General features: G+C 40.5%; 1 protein-coding gene across 4 annotated transcripts in view; it reads right to left on the minus strand.

Moving 5' to 3' along the window:
* The window catches only part of wdpcp (WD repeat containing planar cell polarity effector), an 88,586-nt gene that overhangs the window by 60,117 nt on the left and 10,404 nt on the right, over positions 1 to 18,065 (minus strand). For 3 of the 4 annotated variants that reach the window (XM_085427314.1, XM_085427313.1, XM_085427315.1), the window contains exons 2-3: positions 4,878 to 4,962; positions 1,710 to 1,754 (exon numbers count right to left, since the gene is read on the minus strand). In XM_085427314.1, coding sequence (XP_085283440.1) covers positions 1,710 to 1,754; positions 4,878 to 4,938 — 106 coding nt within the window. In that variant the 5' untranslated portion in view covers positions 4,939 to 4,962. Of the gene's footprint in view, positions 1 to 126; positions 188 to 1,709; positions 1,755 to 2,198; positions 2,496 to 4,877; positions 4,963 to 18,065 lie in introns of those variants that run through there. The other variant, XM_085427316.1, reaches the window with a different exon arrangement.

Raw genomic sequence — 18,065 nt, forward strand, 5'->3', positions numbered from 1 at the left:
ATAATTAGTAATATTAATTTCAAGTTCGATCAGATCTTTGCATTACTTCCAAGCAGTCAAACATAAAAATGTGAGCAGTCGTTTTAAAAAAAAAAAAGTACAGTAGTTTTGCCAAAAACATCTCACCAATTGCAGCAGATGAAAATATTGAAATGTCTTCAGATAAGACAAGTCCTGATATTTTCCACTGAAAATGAAGCAAAACCTACAGAATTAAAAACATGTCAATTCTTTTATATAAGCTGACAAATCTCAGGGTAAGATAGACTCTTGGGCTAAAACAACAAAACAAAAAAGAAAAAACTTATCAGCTAAAACATTAAAATAATCTACGTAGTATCGTGTGAGTCCTCCTCGTGGCACCAAAACAGCTTTGACTTGTTAGGGGATGGACCAGGATCTGTGGGGGTGTCTTGTGGTGTCTGGCACTGGGACACTGGCAGCGGATCTGTTGGGTCTTGTGGGTTACAGCGTGGAGCTTCTATAGATCAGGGTTGTTCTGGCATATCTTGTAGATGCCCAACTGGATAGAAATCTGGGGAGTTTGGAAGGCAAGTCTACCTGTCTGTCAGATTGCTCCTGATCATTTTCTTTTATAATAAACGGGGGCACAGGGACCAGCTGGGAATGCTTCATGTCCCATGACGAGGTGCTAAAAAACCCTAGGATTTCCCAGCAGCATAGTGAATTTTCACTTTGATAGTGGTTTTATTGTTGTGCCTGAGTGATGTTAAAAGTTCAGCCATATAAGTGTGTCACTGTACTTTACATATTGAAACATGTGTAACTGCAGTACTTTATAGTGCTACGTGGGCAGCTCATTTATCACAAATTGTAGCTTCACATGTTTGATGTGGCAGAGGTTTACACCGCATGCCCCTCCTGACACAACCCCTAAAGGGATTTAGGTCTCTGACTGGAATTGAACCAGCAATCTTTTGTTGGCTTCACTTGGACGTGGAACAGTGTCAGTGGTGCCTTTTGAAATAACAGCATTTGTTGTTTGGTTAAATGTTTTAAAAGACTCTCCAAGAAGATTCAGTATAATTCTAGTGTTTTATTTGTATTAAATGTATTTTACTTGGCACTATTCAGCTATCTATTAACTGTTCCCCAGTAGTTTATGGATGCAGTTTGCTAAACAAGCTTGTTAGTGATAATATAGTAGCCCATCCTCTCAAAAGAGAGTTTCCACTCATGTGGGAAAAAAGGGGGAGAAACCTGAAGGATAAGGGAGAACGTCCCCAGGCAGCAAAGACGGTGGGAGAGCGATTTGAGCACTTCCTGATGGTAAGGGAAGCCTCCTGGCCTGAGGCAATATGAAGCTGGACTGCATGGGGCCTCTTGCTATGTGATCCAGGAGAAAGTCAACAGCTTAGTTTTCCTATCGCTATGTGGCAGGACCCCGGGTCAACAGGAACACAGGCAGTGTAAGAGATAGAACCAAGGAGGCCTAATATAATTTTCGTGTGTGAGCAGTATGTGCATGTGTATATAAGGTTTTAGGGTGTAAATCCTACATACTAATAGCCTCTATGTGGACAAGTCAATGTGTGTAGGACACCAAAATACGCAGGGCCAATAATCTGTGTGTCAGGAGGCAGCAAAAAGCCCTTCTTTATATATAAGGAAATCGCATACGTCCCAAAAACAAGGCAAATGCAACTTATCTTAAACACAAACAGACATCCAATATAAACACTATTTACCTGGCTCTCCTTTATCGTAGTACTGATAGGTGCCAATATCTGTATCTGTGGGGCAAGAGAGGGAGAAAGAGAGAGAGAGAGATGAACATCTAGCTGTCAGGGAAAAGCAGAAGACAGATCAGCAATTTCGCACCGTGGGATAAACAATCGCTATCAGCCAGTGGCCTGTCCCGTCTGCCAGCACCACAGTTTAGATAAGACCCTGTGAGGGAGAAGGAGGAGGTGGTAGGGTGGGCTGGGGGGGGTCCGAGCCAATATAGAAGGGGGGCTGAGGGGTATTAGTAAAGACAGGAGTGTGCCTTCACCCATCCCACCTAAGGGACAAACACTGATTTACACACATGCAACATATACATTTAAAAAAAGCAGATAAAGAGTCTGTGGACAGCTACAGAAACGTATGACCGACATACACAGGGCATGCAACAAGCACAAAAACACACACACACCCACATATATGTGCACAGATAAATATACACACATACGCACACAAACTGCTGAGCTGAGACTTTTTCTGTGAGAGTTATTCCTGCAGGCCCCAAAACCATAAGCAGCCAGCTTCAGATTCGCACAACACATCGTTTCTTTATCGCTCCACTACTCTTGCTGCCTCTGCTGCTGCTCCTGAGGCCAGGTCACACTAATACAACAGGAGGGCTGATGGCAGACACACAAACACATACAGACAGACAAACAAACACATATACCACACATACCGTATGGGAAACATATGCAAAAATTGCTTGGTTTTAAAAATTAGGACAGATTCAGTCTTGCAAATGCATCTCACTGAAAACCCACAGCCTTAAGTAACAGTTTAGGGTTGCTTTCTGACAGACATAATATGATCTAGATTAAACAATGACTAAGATGTCCTCAAATCACGTGGATCTGTGTTTTGAAAGAAAAACCTTTCGTGATCCATTTGCGTCACGGGAAATTCATGATTTATACTTTTGCATTTTATCCAAGTACAGCAAAAAATGTAGTCGCTATAAATGCACAGGAGAAAATCTTACTAAATACACCAATCACAGTCATTGCAGACGCATTTATGCAATGTGCACAGTGGCACAAGTTACAGCGTAGGGTTTCGGAAGACATTATTGCACACCTACGGCACATATTTAACACAGATGATGCAAGGAAAGATTTGTTTACCAAGAGACACCTGAAGTCCTGTCGCATATCCAGACGAACACATTATTAAAGTTCGAGTTGTTCAAAGTCGATCACCACATTTTACCTTACTTTTAATTATATCCTGTAATCGTATAATTTAATAGTATCCTGCTTAAGTGGGCAAAATGTCAAATAATGGTTAGCGTACAAAATCAGAGAAAAGTAACTACATGTCGGGTCTATGCAGGCTGCAACTGTTATGGTTTGCCTGTTCAGCACTTTTTTGCCACAGCTGTTTAATTTATCAGTGACAGAACAACAATCATTGCCTCAGTATAAAGGATAATAATCATAGCATCAGTATAAGGACTTACAAAAGTCAGCAAATTCCTGGAGGGAGACTGCTAAAACTATTGGAATTGATGTGAGGGAAAGAAAGAAGTGAAAAAACTACAGAGACAAATATTTCTGCCCCTAAAAAAACAAAACTGACCACAACAAAGACCAGGGACACATGAGGGTAAAAAAAAGTCCTGTCTTCTATTTCATTCTATTTCTTTCAACCCGAGGTGTCAACCCACTGACACCTCGTAAAAAAACATCAGGACATGACGACTTTGTGATTAGCACCACTTGATGCACCAACACAAGAAATAATTACGGACACACGGAAATCAAAATCAGGCCTTTTGGTTCCCAAGCAGCAATGAAGCACAAGTAACAGAAAGATTGTAAGCTTGCTTCCTTTTTTGTCTACAATTAAGGAATTAAAAGGCTTCATACGGGAATTTTTTGTTATGCAAAATTCTCGGTTTTTCCACATAAGGACACAAACCCCAATTAATTCTGTGTTGATGTCCTCATGTGGCAGTCTCTAGATCAAATCAGCATCCTTATTTAAAATCTGTTGACTTCTGTTGAGGTCCCCCTGTGCAAAAGTAGTCGAGCTGTGCAATGCTGTCAGCGGTTATTAAAAATGTGATTAGCACATGCAGAACACATACACACACACAGCATTTCACAGCACTGTACTGCTTTTCTAAGTTCTATACTTTTGTTTCTGAGGTAGGCGTATATGATGTAAGAAAGGTGGTGATAGGGAGCGTCACACCTCAGCGACCAGGTCTCTTCCCTCAGATGGATCTATCCACGTTTTCTCAGATAGCAGAAAACACACACAGCGGGGAGAAAAAAATAACAAACAAATAAGGATATGTCACTGTCACCTATGATAAACACCCTCCCGTACCTCTGTGTGTACACATAGGCTGATACACACACACACACACACACACACACACACACACACACACACACACACACACACACACACACACACACACACACAGCCTCAGAGAGACACTATCTTCGCCTGAAGCTCAGCAGACTGTGAAAGACAAGACAGAAAGGAAGGGAAGAGAAAACAAGAAAATGGAGAAACGAGATGGACTGATAGGTGAAGAGTAGGGTACCTCACAAAAACTACCAGAAAAGTAAAACTTAGACCACACTTGGCCCAACAAGGCAGTTTCTCAATGTCAATAGTTTTCAGGTCTTGTACAGCACTGTTTGGAAAAAGCTTCTCAAAGCCAGATGACTCTTTTTAGTTAGCTTTTGTTTCATTTATTTGTATTTTTAAACTAGCGACCTTGTGGTGGGAAAGGCATTTTAGCAAAATAGGAAGAAGGGAGGCTAGAAAGTGGATAAGATATTAAATCTTTCCTTGTCAACAAATCTGGAATCCTTGGCCAACACATGGATGTCTTCCTGGTTTCTGTAACTGCTTGTGTTCAAAAAAGGTAAAAACAATATAAAGAATTTAAGGTATGATGCAATAAACACTGAAATCAGGAGAAAGTGCAAACAGATTCATTGAAAAATGATGTGAAGTGAAAGTCAGATTGCAAAAGTAGATCTAAGTACTTAGAAAGTGCATCAACAAAGTGAGTGATGACAGAAAGAGCCAGAACAAGGCAGAGGGAGAAAGAGGAAAGGAGGGAATCCAGGAGAGAGGGGAGGGAGATTGAACATGTTGATAAGTTGTACCTTTAACTTGAAGTGAGCCCTTAGTGGACCACAAGTGCAGCTCAGCCAGGCAGAACGCCATCTGATGGAGGTGCGTAACCCAAGTCTGAGGAGAGGGACAAGTGAGAGAAAGAACAAATGAAGACGAAGAAGGGGCAGACCAAACACGACCACAGATAAATATCTTAATGAGGAGACATAATAGACAGGGCCATTTATGTCAAAGGGTCAAGCGAAGCATTGCATGTAGGGACACGGGCCTACAAATACAAATGCATACACTTTAATGACAACCAGAGATGAGGTGGTGTCCTTTTCCTTTTCAAAGTTTTTATTACTGATAGTGAAAAATAAAAGAGGGAAGGACATGAAGCAGTGGGTGGAGTGGGTGGTAGAATATGCATACAGGAGAAAAGAGATACAGGAGTTTTTGGGTTTGTTTTTTTTTTTTTCTCAATTCAAGCGCACCGTTATACCAGCAATCTAGCACTGCATTTAGATGAAGCAATGAATGATTTAGCCCATATTAATTAGTAGAACAGCGAATAAGATGCATTAACAAATACCTGCACTGACTAACCAGAACATGAGTGATGCAGTACCTTACCCTGCTCACGATCACTCACAAACCCCAGGTTATTGCTCAGAAAAAACAAATGTAATCTTGACCTTAAACTCAGTGTAAGTGAAAACTAATTACATGATCAATGTGGCCAAATTCCACTAAAATCTGTACAATACTCTAGGAGGTGGTGCAATTCTTGTGAAAGTAGAAAAGTGCCTGTAAGCTTGACCTTGAACACACGTGAAGACTCATTAGGTGATCAATGTGCACTTGTCTGATTAAATTCTGAAAATGTTGTAGGAGGAGAAGTGATTCTTTTTAATTGTGGACAGATGGACGAATGGCTGTGGCATAAGTGCATCCTGGCACACAGGCCCAGTGGGGCCCTGGTAGGCTTGCAATGTGCTTGTGAAGTTTAATTCAGATAATACAGTATGCCAAGACAAAAGTAGAGAGAAAAAAAACTTTCAGTGGTGTCACACAAAAATATTATCAAGATCAACATATAATCAGAGTATGGCACAGCACTGCAGCCAGATTAACATTTAAAAATAGGAAATGTAACAGTGTAATCAGATTTTCCTATTATGTCTGTATTAGTGGTATGAGTGCTAGTAGTCGATTATCAGGAGTAGGAGTAATGGCAAGGTGTTATTTAAAAAACACATGACAAATACCTGCATGCAGGACAAAACTCTTCTGGAGGCAAACCTTCCTGCTACACCTGAAGTACTGGTAAGATGGAATAACTGCAACTAATTAATATGAACATACCAAAAAGACAGACGTGTGCATGAACTCAGACTGACACCGAAACAAGGTCACAAGCGGTGATGCTTGCGCATTCATTCACACATCACTGAGGACTGAAGGACGAACACTTTGGGGCTGACAGCTCAGACAAACCAGTCAGCATTCCAGATTCACAGCCTCTGCTTTCCTTCTTTATTACACACTTTATTCTCCAGGCAGTTTCCATTGCTTCCTTAAAGGGTTGAGCTGTGGCTGTCTTCTCATGCCCTTTGTTTGGTGTCCCCCTGTACTACTGTTGTTGACTGGTTTTTAGTCAGACTGTATAAACAATAACCAAACTGCTGTGATGTTTCGGAAATAAATAAAAAAAAACATTTCTCAGCGGAATAATAAAATCACAAGTGCTATCACTACTGCTCTGAGGGTCGCAGTTATTAGTTGTTGCCATCAAGGGAGTTGAAATGTCTGAAAGGCACAAATGAAAAGCTTTCCCTGTTAGTTACTCCCTATTGATTGTTCACTCTCATGCTCTTTATGCTTCTTGTAACGCTGCATACTGTCCTAAACTTAAGGAACGGAGATGCACATAGTCAGGCTGAGAGCAAAGCAAAGAATAAACTAATGGAAACATAAATGATATAAATGCACTCAGCTGAAATGAGGACTAATATTTATCTAGACAGTGAGGCTTTGGTTTTCTCCCGCAAAGGAAAATTACCAGAACTGCAATAAAAATATTTCTCCACCAGCTCTGTTTGAGTGGGGGTTTAATTTACTCAAGCATAAAATACATTTTTAATCAAATTGCCAAGAATAAAAGGAATATGCATGGACCTCTGTTAAGTAAGGTAACACAGACTCATTGCTTTAAATATATGCAGACCAAATGTGCTTATGTGTGAACATTTGTGCTCACAAAAATTCCATTTTGAGCCTGGACAAAATCCTGCTTTACATGTCATATTGTAGGGTTTTTACATAAGATATGAAGCACCCTGAAGTGACTGTTGTTGTGAACTGATGTTAAGTAAATAAAATAAAATTGAGGAGAGTTAAATATGCACTTATTAAAAAGCCTAGGAGAGATTTGATTACATGTACTACTGCCCCAATCTATGAGACTAAAATCCAACCAGGGATGAACTCAGATTAGCCCACAGATAAATGTTGATGCTCCTCACAGGACAGTGCAGGATCTCTGTATAGTTTGTATGTTTCACAGCATTGCTGTGTTAGCCATTAACTCCTCTATCTGTGCAGTTAATGCTCTCCGCCTTTCCCTCTCTCTTATTTTCTGTAGTTAATGCTGAGAGGGGACTCTCTCTTATCTTTGCCCTCTTGGTCCTCTTGGTGTGGGGAGAAAAAAAAATCCCATTTTGCCACTCAACTCCCAAAACTACAAGTTCCAACAAAAATACACGTAGATAACACAGGGCTAGCATGGCACAGTGGTGATGGTGAAACGAGTTTACTGACATAAGAGGATTCTTTCATCCTCCCCTAACCAGCTTTTTTTTTCTTAAGAGGAAGTCAGCTCTTTTGGACTGAAAACCTAATTTCAGACAGCTTTCATTCTGTTATTGCCAGTCTGGCTAGCCTAAAGGTTCTGTTTTGAGGAGATGTCTGGGTCTCTGGAAATAGAGGAAACAAGGAGACTGATGGGGATACAGAAAATGAGAGCACAAATAGGGGAGTTTGTACTGGACAAAAATTAGCCCTGTGGTCACATATGTATCTGAGCAGTTGGGCAGGATAAAGCAACTGAGGGTGAGATCGTTCACACTAGGTATATGAGGAGACATATACTGCATTGCCAAAAGTATTCAATCACCCATTCAAATACTAAGTTCAAGTGCTCAAATCACTTCTTTGGGCACAGGTGTATAAAATCAAGCACATAGGCATGCAGACTGCTTCTACAAACATTTGTGAAAGAATGAGTCGTTCTTAGGAGTTCAGTGAATTCCAGTGTGGTGACAGGATCCCACCTGTGCAACAAGTACAGTCATGAATCTTTCTCACTACTAAATAATCCAAAGTCAACTGAAGTAGAAGTAGAAGTGATTAGGAACGACAGCAACTCAGCCATGACGTGGCAGGCCTCGTAAAATCAGAGAGTGGGTCAGAGGATGGTGAGACACATAGTGCGCAGGGGTCTCCAACTTTCTGCAGAGTCAATCACTACAGACCTCCAAACTTCATGTGATGTTCAGACTAGCTCAAGAACCACTGTGTGATTTTGGGTTGTTTTTTTTTTTACAAGTTAGGCTCAGTCCCTTAGATCCAGTGAAATAAAATCTTAAGGTTTCAGCATACCAAGACATTTTGGACAACTTTGTGTCTTCTCATCCAACATCAGTGTCTGACTTCACAGATGTGGTTCTGAAAGAATGATCAAAAATTCCCATAAACACATTTCAAAACCTTCTGGAAAGCCTTCCCAGAATGTTTGAAGCTGTAATAGCTCCAAAGGCTGAGTGGACATCCTATTAAGAATAGGATGTCACCCAAAGCAGTATAGTACAGCGGTCCCCAACCCCCGGGCCATGGACCGGTACCGTTCCCTGAGTCGTTTGGTACCGGGCCGTGAGAGTTTAAGCTCCGGTGTGAAATTTATGGTTTTCAGGGTTTTTATCGTTAACTTGGTTTCCCTGGGTCTTTTCCCATGTTGTAGTTGTGCGTCTTATTTTGAAAGAAATATTTACGCATTACCATAGCGACCAGAGTGCATTAAGGGGCAGAGAGGAGGATGTTACTCTCAATGTTGTTGGCGCATTTCAGGAAGACGCTGCTAATAAAGTTACACAAACGAATTCATGTTTATTATTATATTTATAAAACACCAGTTTTTGTCTTGGTTGTAACATTTTATTTTGTTGCATTTATCCACGACACCTTAAAGGCTGGTCTATGAAAATACTGTTTGACATTAAATCAAATAAATCAAATAAAGGTTTGAGAGAAGAGCTTGATAAAAAAAAGAAAAAAGCAAAATGATTAAAAAAAAAAAAGTCTATTCGCTTTTGTTTATTATTAAAGTTCTGGTCATTAAAACAAGTCAATGACTGAGTTCCGTATAAATGTTTACTATGCGCATCATATTTTAATTTGGTTATTTAAAGTGTAGTGCTTTGCTTAATTCATCTATGTTAGAAAATCATTTGAAGTTTTGTTTCATGATGGCATAATTTGATGACAAAATATTGAAAAATTATTAAACAGAACCATTTGTGCTTTTTAAATATCAAATGCTAAATCAATGCATTACTCTGCATGAAGTTTCCTTGTTTGTTTGTTACAGTGACTGGTGCACCTAAAGACTTCAACATTTGCATACATATAGTACATAGACAAACAAGTGCACGCACACACACTCGCACAGTACTGCCCAGGTCCTGGACAGCTGCCACACACATTCTGGTTTCTGGCTGGGGTTGCTGTGGGTTACCTGTCCCCCTGCAGAGCTTTGTGGGGGTGTACAGAGGCGCTAGGTGAGGGGTTGGAGGGGGTCTAGGTTATTGTACCCCATCTTTACACTAGTAAAGAGACTGCTTTAACATCAAAGGGTGGGGAGGGAAAACATACGACTCCCCTTTCAAAGACAGTCCACAGGAACTACGACCTTGCCTGCTCTCTGCATCTCTTCTCTACTCTCCTTTCACTGTCCCCTCTGGGTGGTTACTGAGTGTATGAACAGTTATGTGTGTGTGAGAGACAGAGAGACCGAAAGTGTCTTTGTAAGTGTGTACTTCGATATGTGTGCATGTGTCTGTGACAGACACATCGGCATGGCTGAGAGTGTTTTAACCTTGTGAGTCTGTTTGTATGTAATGGCAAAATTAAGTCCTGGAACACTAGTAGCAGCGACCTAAAAGGTGGTTTTGAGCACTTTAGAAGATGTTATAGGTTTTCTGGATCAAAATGTACCTTATAGTTAAATCAATGAGTGTGTGTGTGACCTTACTTATAGACTGTTGTTGTTATTTGATTAACAAAACTGTATCCTACGCCTGAGGAAATGAAACTCTTCTTAAATAAAACATTAACATTTTTTTTATTGTAATCCTGGTATTCTTTTGGAGGAAAACACATTTCTTTGGATGACACCAAACATCCAACAAAGGATCCAACAAACAAAAAACACATATTGACCTCCATGCATGTGGAAAGATCTCAATTTTTTTGTGGGGCAATTTTCTTAACTTCTTGTTTACAATTACAATAATTAACCTCACTAACCTGCGTTGCTTTAAAGCTGCATTCTTTTTAATGGTCAGCGGAGGTGAACCTTTGGTGGTTGCACCAAAATGGCATGAAGTTCTGTTGTAGAGAAGTTCATGGCAACAACCCTCACCTCCCTTGCTCCCTTAGTAAAGTTTCCTGACAACCTTATGGGTTTAATTGCTAGTGTGATTTTAAATAAAACGTGAAGCTCATTTTGTAAATTATGGTAAGTGTTAAGAGCCAGGAAGAAGGATTAACCAATGTATGAGCGTCCAGATTCACAGTTTGAGCCACTGCTTGCTTATTAAATCTGGTTTCACAACACAAAAATGTTACACAAAATGCTCAAGGTCTCATAACAGGAATTCAGTAGCCATGTCTATTTCTAGACTGTCATTTCTAGACTGTCTATATTCACAAGAGATGTTAAAAATTTCCAATAAATCGAGGGTCTATTAAGGTTGTGGTCCAGATCTCAAGCCACTGCAATCAGAATGAGACTCAGTCGGTAAGCCTGCCTTCGTTTTGTGACATAACATCTCAAGAATCCTCTCCTACAGGTGTGTACTCTTGTTTTCTTCTCCCCCAAGCTTCTTTCTAACTGACAGATGAAAATGCCAGAGGCATTTCTGTCACCCGGTGCACTGGCCCCATCATTGCAAGAAGACTGATGTGATAAATTACGGGGTTAAAGAGCTGCCATGGGGTGACTGACACAAGGCCATCACAGCCTTGCCTCATTCCGCTGCCCTACAACACACACACACACACAAACCTTCACTAAACATCACACACATACCGCAGTTCCCTTCTCACCTACCTGGCTCTGTGCGAATTTGTCTGTCACTTTCCCCCTCCTGTTTTCCTCATGTACCTTCACTTATCATCCCTCTACCTACTTGTCCCTTGTCTTTTATCTTTTTCCCCCCACACTTTCTAGTCTAGTTTTTCCGAGGTACCTCCTATTAGAAATGCATTAAGCTTTCTGACCCTGTCTGCAAGCGTTCACTCTCTTCCTGGCAATTTCGACTCACCTCATTCTTTGTCTTGTCGCTCTCAAAGGACACTGTTTCAAATTTTATGACTTTTTTTCCCCCACAAGTTTTATCTCCTACATACACCCTCAGCTGCTGGCTTGTTTTGTTTAGGCTCTTGGAGAGAAACTTGGCAAACATGAAGAACATACAAAGACAGACCAAAAGGTACACACCCAGAGAAAGATAGTTGGGGTAGTGGGGCAGTGTGTAAATACAGTATTTTCAAACCTAAGGTCAGAGTTTCTGTCAAGTCTCAGTCACTGACTGCATCGACACCCGCACTCATGTATTCAGCGGACACACTCAGGCACTCAGATCAGTCCTACGTTGTGTACACTCCAATCTCTCAAATTTCTGATACGTGAACTCACACAGCACTCCAGAACATGCGTATGCATGGAAAGGGATATATATTATGGTTGGCGCATATTCTCCTATCTTTTGATTCCTAAGGAAATGTACACATGCATATATTTGCATACATATGAAAGGATGCACAAAGACTCACATGAGCTCTTATCTTCACCATACCCTTGAGGTGCAAGGCCTCAAGCTCTCAGTGTTGTACCAAAGTAAAGGAAGGAGGGCAGAATTTGAAACCAATGTGTTTATATAATAATGATAACAATGAGCACAAAACAAAGAATGCAAGCAGTCAAAGAGCTCGAATGTACACACTATTACATGCCCATATACAGAAGGGATGGAGATAAGATGATGGACGAGTCTTGTGCAAACTTTTATGAAAAGTCGCTATGATAGCAGCTCCCAACCGAGCCTATCCCTGCTGTCAAAGGGCGAAAGGAGAGGTACACCCTGGACAGGTTGACAGTCTATACAGTCTAAAAACAGGCATAATATTTATTTCTCCATGAGTATGCACGAGGTGACAGTAGGCTGACTAGTTATGGGTGAGAGGAAAGAGAGGAGAGCAGAGAGAGAAAGGACAAAAACTGACTATGGAAGAAATAGAGTTTAATAATAAGTAATAATTAAAAGCAGAATGGTATGTAAACAGATAGTAAGTGAAAAAGGTGACTGAAGAAGAAATGCTCAGTACATCATGGGAAGCCACACAGCAGCTAAACCTATCCGAGCATAATCCAGAGAGGGTTCAGTCACCTGATCCTGCCCTAACTATAAGCTTTATCAGAAAGGAAAGCTTTAAGCCTAATCTTAAAAGTAGAGACAGTGTCTGTCTCCCAAATCTGAACTTAGACCTGGTTTCATAGCTAATTGTAGACCAATTTCTTAACTACCTTTTTTATTTCAGTTCAGTTAAGTAAAACACTTAATAATGGAGCCAAGTTCCATAGTTAAGGTTTAATCACTGCTACCTTAAAAGCCTCAGAGCCCCACCTCTGAATAGTCATAAAACACTTTACTAACCAACTGATACCTCCATGGTGGCTACATCCATCTTTTATAACTTATATGGTGGCGTAATAAATATTATAGCCTTTAGTTGTTACTGTTGGGCCCCAGGGCTCTAGTCATATTCTTGTCAGCATATCTGTCCTACCAGTCTTTCAAACACTCTAGTTCTGAGGTTTCATTAAAGACCTAAGGCATTACAGAACTCCACCCACTGAGGGGAGATAAAGAGGGGACAAAGTGAAGGGTGTGAAGCCTTGTGGCGAATGTATGTACTTAACCATGCACCAACAACCACAAGTACAGTGTATGTTCTCAGCTGTCCCATTACAAGAAAGACGGTTTGACAGAGAAGAGCAGAGAGTGGGCAAAGTGGCGCCAGGCAGCAGGCTGGAAACCTTTTATACAGAGTCCCACAGGAGCCCATTGAACTGACAGCAGAAGAAGAATAGAAGTGATGGACAGCTGGAACAAAATGATGCAAAGGTAATACTATTCAAAACAGGCGGCAGGTACAGTAGCTCTGCATGAATCCGAATATCTGTCCATTTTTTGGAAAACGAATCATTACATGACCTCTGGGCAACGACACTGTCAAGAGGGTTTGTGTCTAGAAGCACATGTCTACTGTTGTGCGCAGAAGAAACCAGGTGATCGCTTGAAGCACTAGTTCAGGTTTGGAGGGCGTGAGGAGGTGAGGTGAGGAGTTGAAAAGTTCAGAGGGAAACAAAGTGGAGACGCACACAAATATACAAAAACAGAATAAAAAAAATTAAGTATATTAGTCAGTGGAAAAAAGGGAAAAAAAACACTGTTAACTCTGTGTTAGGAACTATAAATGAGGCTTACCATGTGCAAACAGAGCCTTAAATAACGAGCAGTATGGAGTATGATATTTCTTGGCTGGGCTGTTATGAAACCTTTTTGCTTTCATAACAGGCTTTTTGGGGGAAATGACTCGCATCATCCAACTGTCATCTTTGGCATTAAAGAATTTTACCTTCAAGGGCTTTGAACCTCTCCGTATCAACACTTGAGAATAGCCAGATAAAATACAACCACAGGAGAAAAATCTGAGTGATGAAAACTGTTTTTAGGAAGTTATGAGGGTTAGTGGTCCCATGATCTTCACTTCTATTTTAACAACATAAAAGATAGCAAAGAAAAATGCCACATCTTGTGATATGACAAGTTAAGGTGGAGAGAAAAAGGCATCTTTGCATGGGACATGAATATCAGCCACTTAGGAGTCTTATGAGATCTACAACTCAAGATTTACATTTCTGTTTGTGGAGGCCCTAATCTGCCAACTATAGATTTCTTTAATAAATTTTTTTTAAGACATGTTACAACGACTTTTACATAAGTGGCCACTAAGCAATTATTTCACAAGGTATGCATTTCTAATTTCGAAGCCAAAGAGGACATGTTTTTTTTCTTGTCTTTATCAGCTGTTTCCTCATGTGCACATCTATTTTTATAGGCATTTGAAAATATTTGTTTTTTGATTTATATTTCATCCTCCCTTTTCTTTTTTGTTATGATTTGCAAAAGATTGAGAGACTGTTAAATAATATAAACAAAAATAAAATACAGACAAAATCTTTCTCCTTACACAATCTTTCGGACTCTCTGTGTGCCTGTGCTTTTGTGTGTAAGTACAAGAAAAGGAGGGAAAGGACAAGAACGGGGAGACAGAAAGATGTGTGGAGGCTCTTCTAAGCACACGCGTAAACATCATTAGAGGAGGTAATGGAGGGAGGAAGGTGGGAATGAGGGGAAAACCTTTTTTCCAGCAGAGGTATTTACCCAACGCCTGGAGCAGAAACACAAACAAGTACCAGTAATGACTAAGAGTGGTGATGAGAGACAGAGAGAAAGAGATGTTTGGTGGAAAATGTGCAACTGATTGGGCAGAAAATGTGGTCTCCTAGCAAAAGAGAGTGAGACTTCCACCTTGAAGCCAATAAAATGTTTGAACAAGCAAAAATTTCTACATTTAGCCAGGATTAAAAAAAACTTGATGGTGGTGGTCTTTCATTCCTGTTCAGCTAATAGTTCTAATCCAGGCAAGTGTTTCACTAAAAGCTGAGTGTTCTGCCCTAAAGCAACACCTAAGGCCAGGAAAGGCAATACTTCCAAGCCACCGGCACAATTGCTCGGCTTCAAAGAGATTCTCGGGGACTAGGAGCCTCTCTGGTGTCTGTCCCCTGTCACAGAGAAGGTGACGCATGTCACACTGACCGTGGTTTTGTTTATGTTGTTGGATTTTCTTCTTTTAAAGCTGTCTGGTGCCCCGTTGTTTGCCCCTCACCTTCTGACCATAAACAGCAAACACACAAACACACACACACATACACTAAATGTGCACAGACACATTCATAAAAACACAAAACATGCAGCTCAAACATGAAAAAGTGTCTTACTTTTTCATTCATTTATGAAGCAAATTACCTGCCCAAAATTATCAGTTAATAATAAAAAGTACACTCCTGCACATAGATGCAAATCCCTCTCATAATCAGGACACAGAAGATCATTCTTGCTTAAATATTAAGTTCTTAAGTATTAACATAAAGCCGACAGCAATGCTGGTAACCAGTACAATGTGCACTTCATAGTGATTGCCACAACTACACTACTGTAGAAATTATTTTGCTCCATATTGACATGATAATATCACCAGCTGCTGCAGATCTGTTGGCTGCACATCTATGATGTCAGTCCTCCCTGTCTACCCAAAGGTGCTCTGTTGTTACAGAGATTGGGTGGCTGTGGAGGCTTTTGGGGACTAGTTAACTTATTATCATGTTAAAAAACAAACAAAAAAAGTTGGGTACCCTGTGGTCATAAAGGGATGGACATGGTCAGCAACAATACTCAGGTATGCTGTGAACATTAAAGAGTGCCAAGAAATGATCCCCGACATCATAACATTTTCCATCTGGCACCAACAACCACTCAAAGTCACTTCAGTCACCTGTCTTCTTCATTCTCATGCTCACTTTAAACTTTAAAAGACCGCGTCCATGTGCCTAAATGCACAGACTTGTCGTCATCTAATTGGCTGACTAGATATTTGCGTTAACAAGTGTACATCCACTAATTAAAAGTGATTGGCCACTTAACTACTTTTTCTTCTCACACGCAGGTGTAAGCACCTTAATACCAGTAAGCACAAACCAATTTCAATACAGAGAAACTAGTTTTTGATTTGAATGGTCGATGTATAATGCACCTTTGCAAAGTTTCAAGACCAAGAAAGGCGTTAGCTTTGTTTTTGAGTCTGTGCGCACATCCAGAAAACATTGACCTTAGCTGAAACTTCCCTGTTGTGTACTTAACCACATATGCGCACTCAGGTACACACATACACACCTGTCAAGGTCTCAGGAAGACCAGGGCCTTTTAAGGTTGTTGTCAGAAGCACTGAGAGAGATAGACCGAGGCAAAATGAAAGGTCACAATGAACGTCCCCTAGACTTCTCAGCGGTCTTATTTCGCCGTCACACACTCACACACACGCTGTCTGTCACCTCCCAGACGAGGCCATGACACCTTGGACACCTCTCAGCAGGCAGTGCCTCCCTCTGTCCATCTGTCTTTCTGACAGGTTGACATGGCGCAGAGCGGTCGGACGTCGATGACACTCAGAGCAAGAGGTTTGTTCTCTTTGCTGTGACCTCAGAGATGGACACTGGTGTCCTATCTCTGTTCTCCCACCGCTGCCGTCAACTTAGAAGAGGAAATAAAATCCTTTCTCGCATCGACTCCCAACTCTTCTTCTCTTTAGCTGGCAGTTGTCTGTCATGAGCATCACTGCAGGGTCTATGTGGAGACTGCAATGAACATAATCTACAGATTAAAACCAATTCTATGACAGCAGCTGTAATAATCAAACTTTATTCAGCTTGTCCAATTCATAGATTCTGAAGGAATTTAGTCAAAGATGGTGTTAAAATCATATTTACCAAGTATTTGGTAAAGGAAAACAAATTGCCTGTGAAGTTTAACTATAAAATCTTGGCATAATGGTATGACCGAAGTCACGAAGGCCAACAAATCAACACAGTACTAATATAAATATGAAACAGCAGTAGGAAAAGTATAGGTCCTCATCAGTGGATTTCTTGCTGTTGTTTAGGTAACAGGAATATCACTTGAGTGGTTAATCAAACTTAACAATTTCATAAAAACTACAAATGAAAAAAGAATAACTTTTTAACCAAATATTTCTGAATATATAAAGAGTAACTAGGTTACTTTTTAAATGACCATGCTACCTAGCTTTTTTCTTAGACTATATATAGTACAGTTTGCCTTGACTTTAAAGGTGCCCAATAGAATCTAATGCTCTGGCGTCAACAGAAAAACAAAAATAATAGAAGAATACTACAAACTACCAGGTGTTGTGGAACTTCAACATTAGTTGCTACTGTGCAAACATAAGAAACATGCAAAGCCAAAGCAGAGTATAGCTGTCAAAAAGTCAAGAACAATAAACAGAAATGAGACAAAGTGAAAACTGCAGCAGGTAACGCTAAAGGTCTGCCAGCTATCTGCAGTCACTTCCAAGCAGTTAGGGGTGGGGTGCTATCTTTGGTTCTTTTCCAGGCAAGCATCTCTGGTGAAAGTGCCCATCCCCTGTCAAGCAATATAATGTTTTTGATATGAATCTATTCAATCTAATGAATCTAATCAGTAAGGATTATTTAGACCATAATCGAGCAGCCCTAAGTGGAAACCAGTTTCTTAATTTCTTTCTATACCTGTTCACCATTATCTGCTAGACGAAATGTTAAAATCTCCAAAAACTGCATGCATTTATGCATATGCATAAAAGCCATTACCTTGGTTACAAAGGGTTTGTATAATAAACAAAAACCCCAGGTAAAGTTTGGCCTTTGTATCGCTACGGTTTTCTGACGCATTTTCAGCTTTCCATCATTACAGAGTCTGATAATTTGCTGCCTGCAGTAAAGAGGTCAGTGAAACTGGTGAGGAGGTTTAAAATCAGAGTACAAAATAAGACAACAGTGCACACACAAGTATGCACACACACACACACACACACACACACACACTTGGCTATTCTCCATCTGTCTGAGAGCCCAAGCATCCAGCCATGCGTAAAAACAGCACTGTCCTGCCCAACACTCCTCCAAGAGTACAGTCATTATGGGACTGAATGGCATGGCCTGCACCCCATGACACACATGCACACACACGCGTGCGCACGCACACACATTTCAGTGT

The sequence above is a fragment of the Rhamphochromis longiceps genome, linkage group LG13, assembly GCF_057381845.1.
Source record: "Rhamphochromis longiceps isolate RC_006_pf linkage group LG13, R_longiceps_female_GT1.1, whole genome shotgun sequence".
Lineage (NCBI taxonomy): Eukaryota > Metazoa > Chordata > Actinopteri > Cichliformes > Cichlidae > Rhamphochromis > Rhamphochromis longiceps.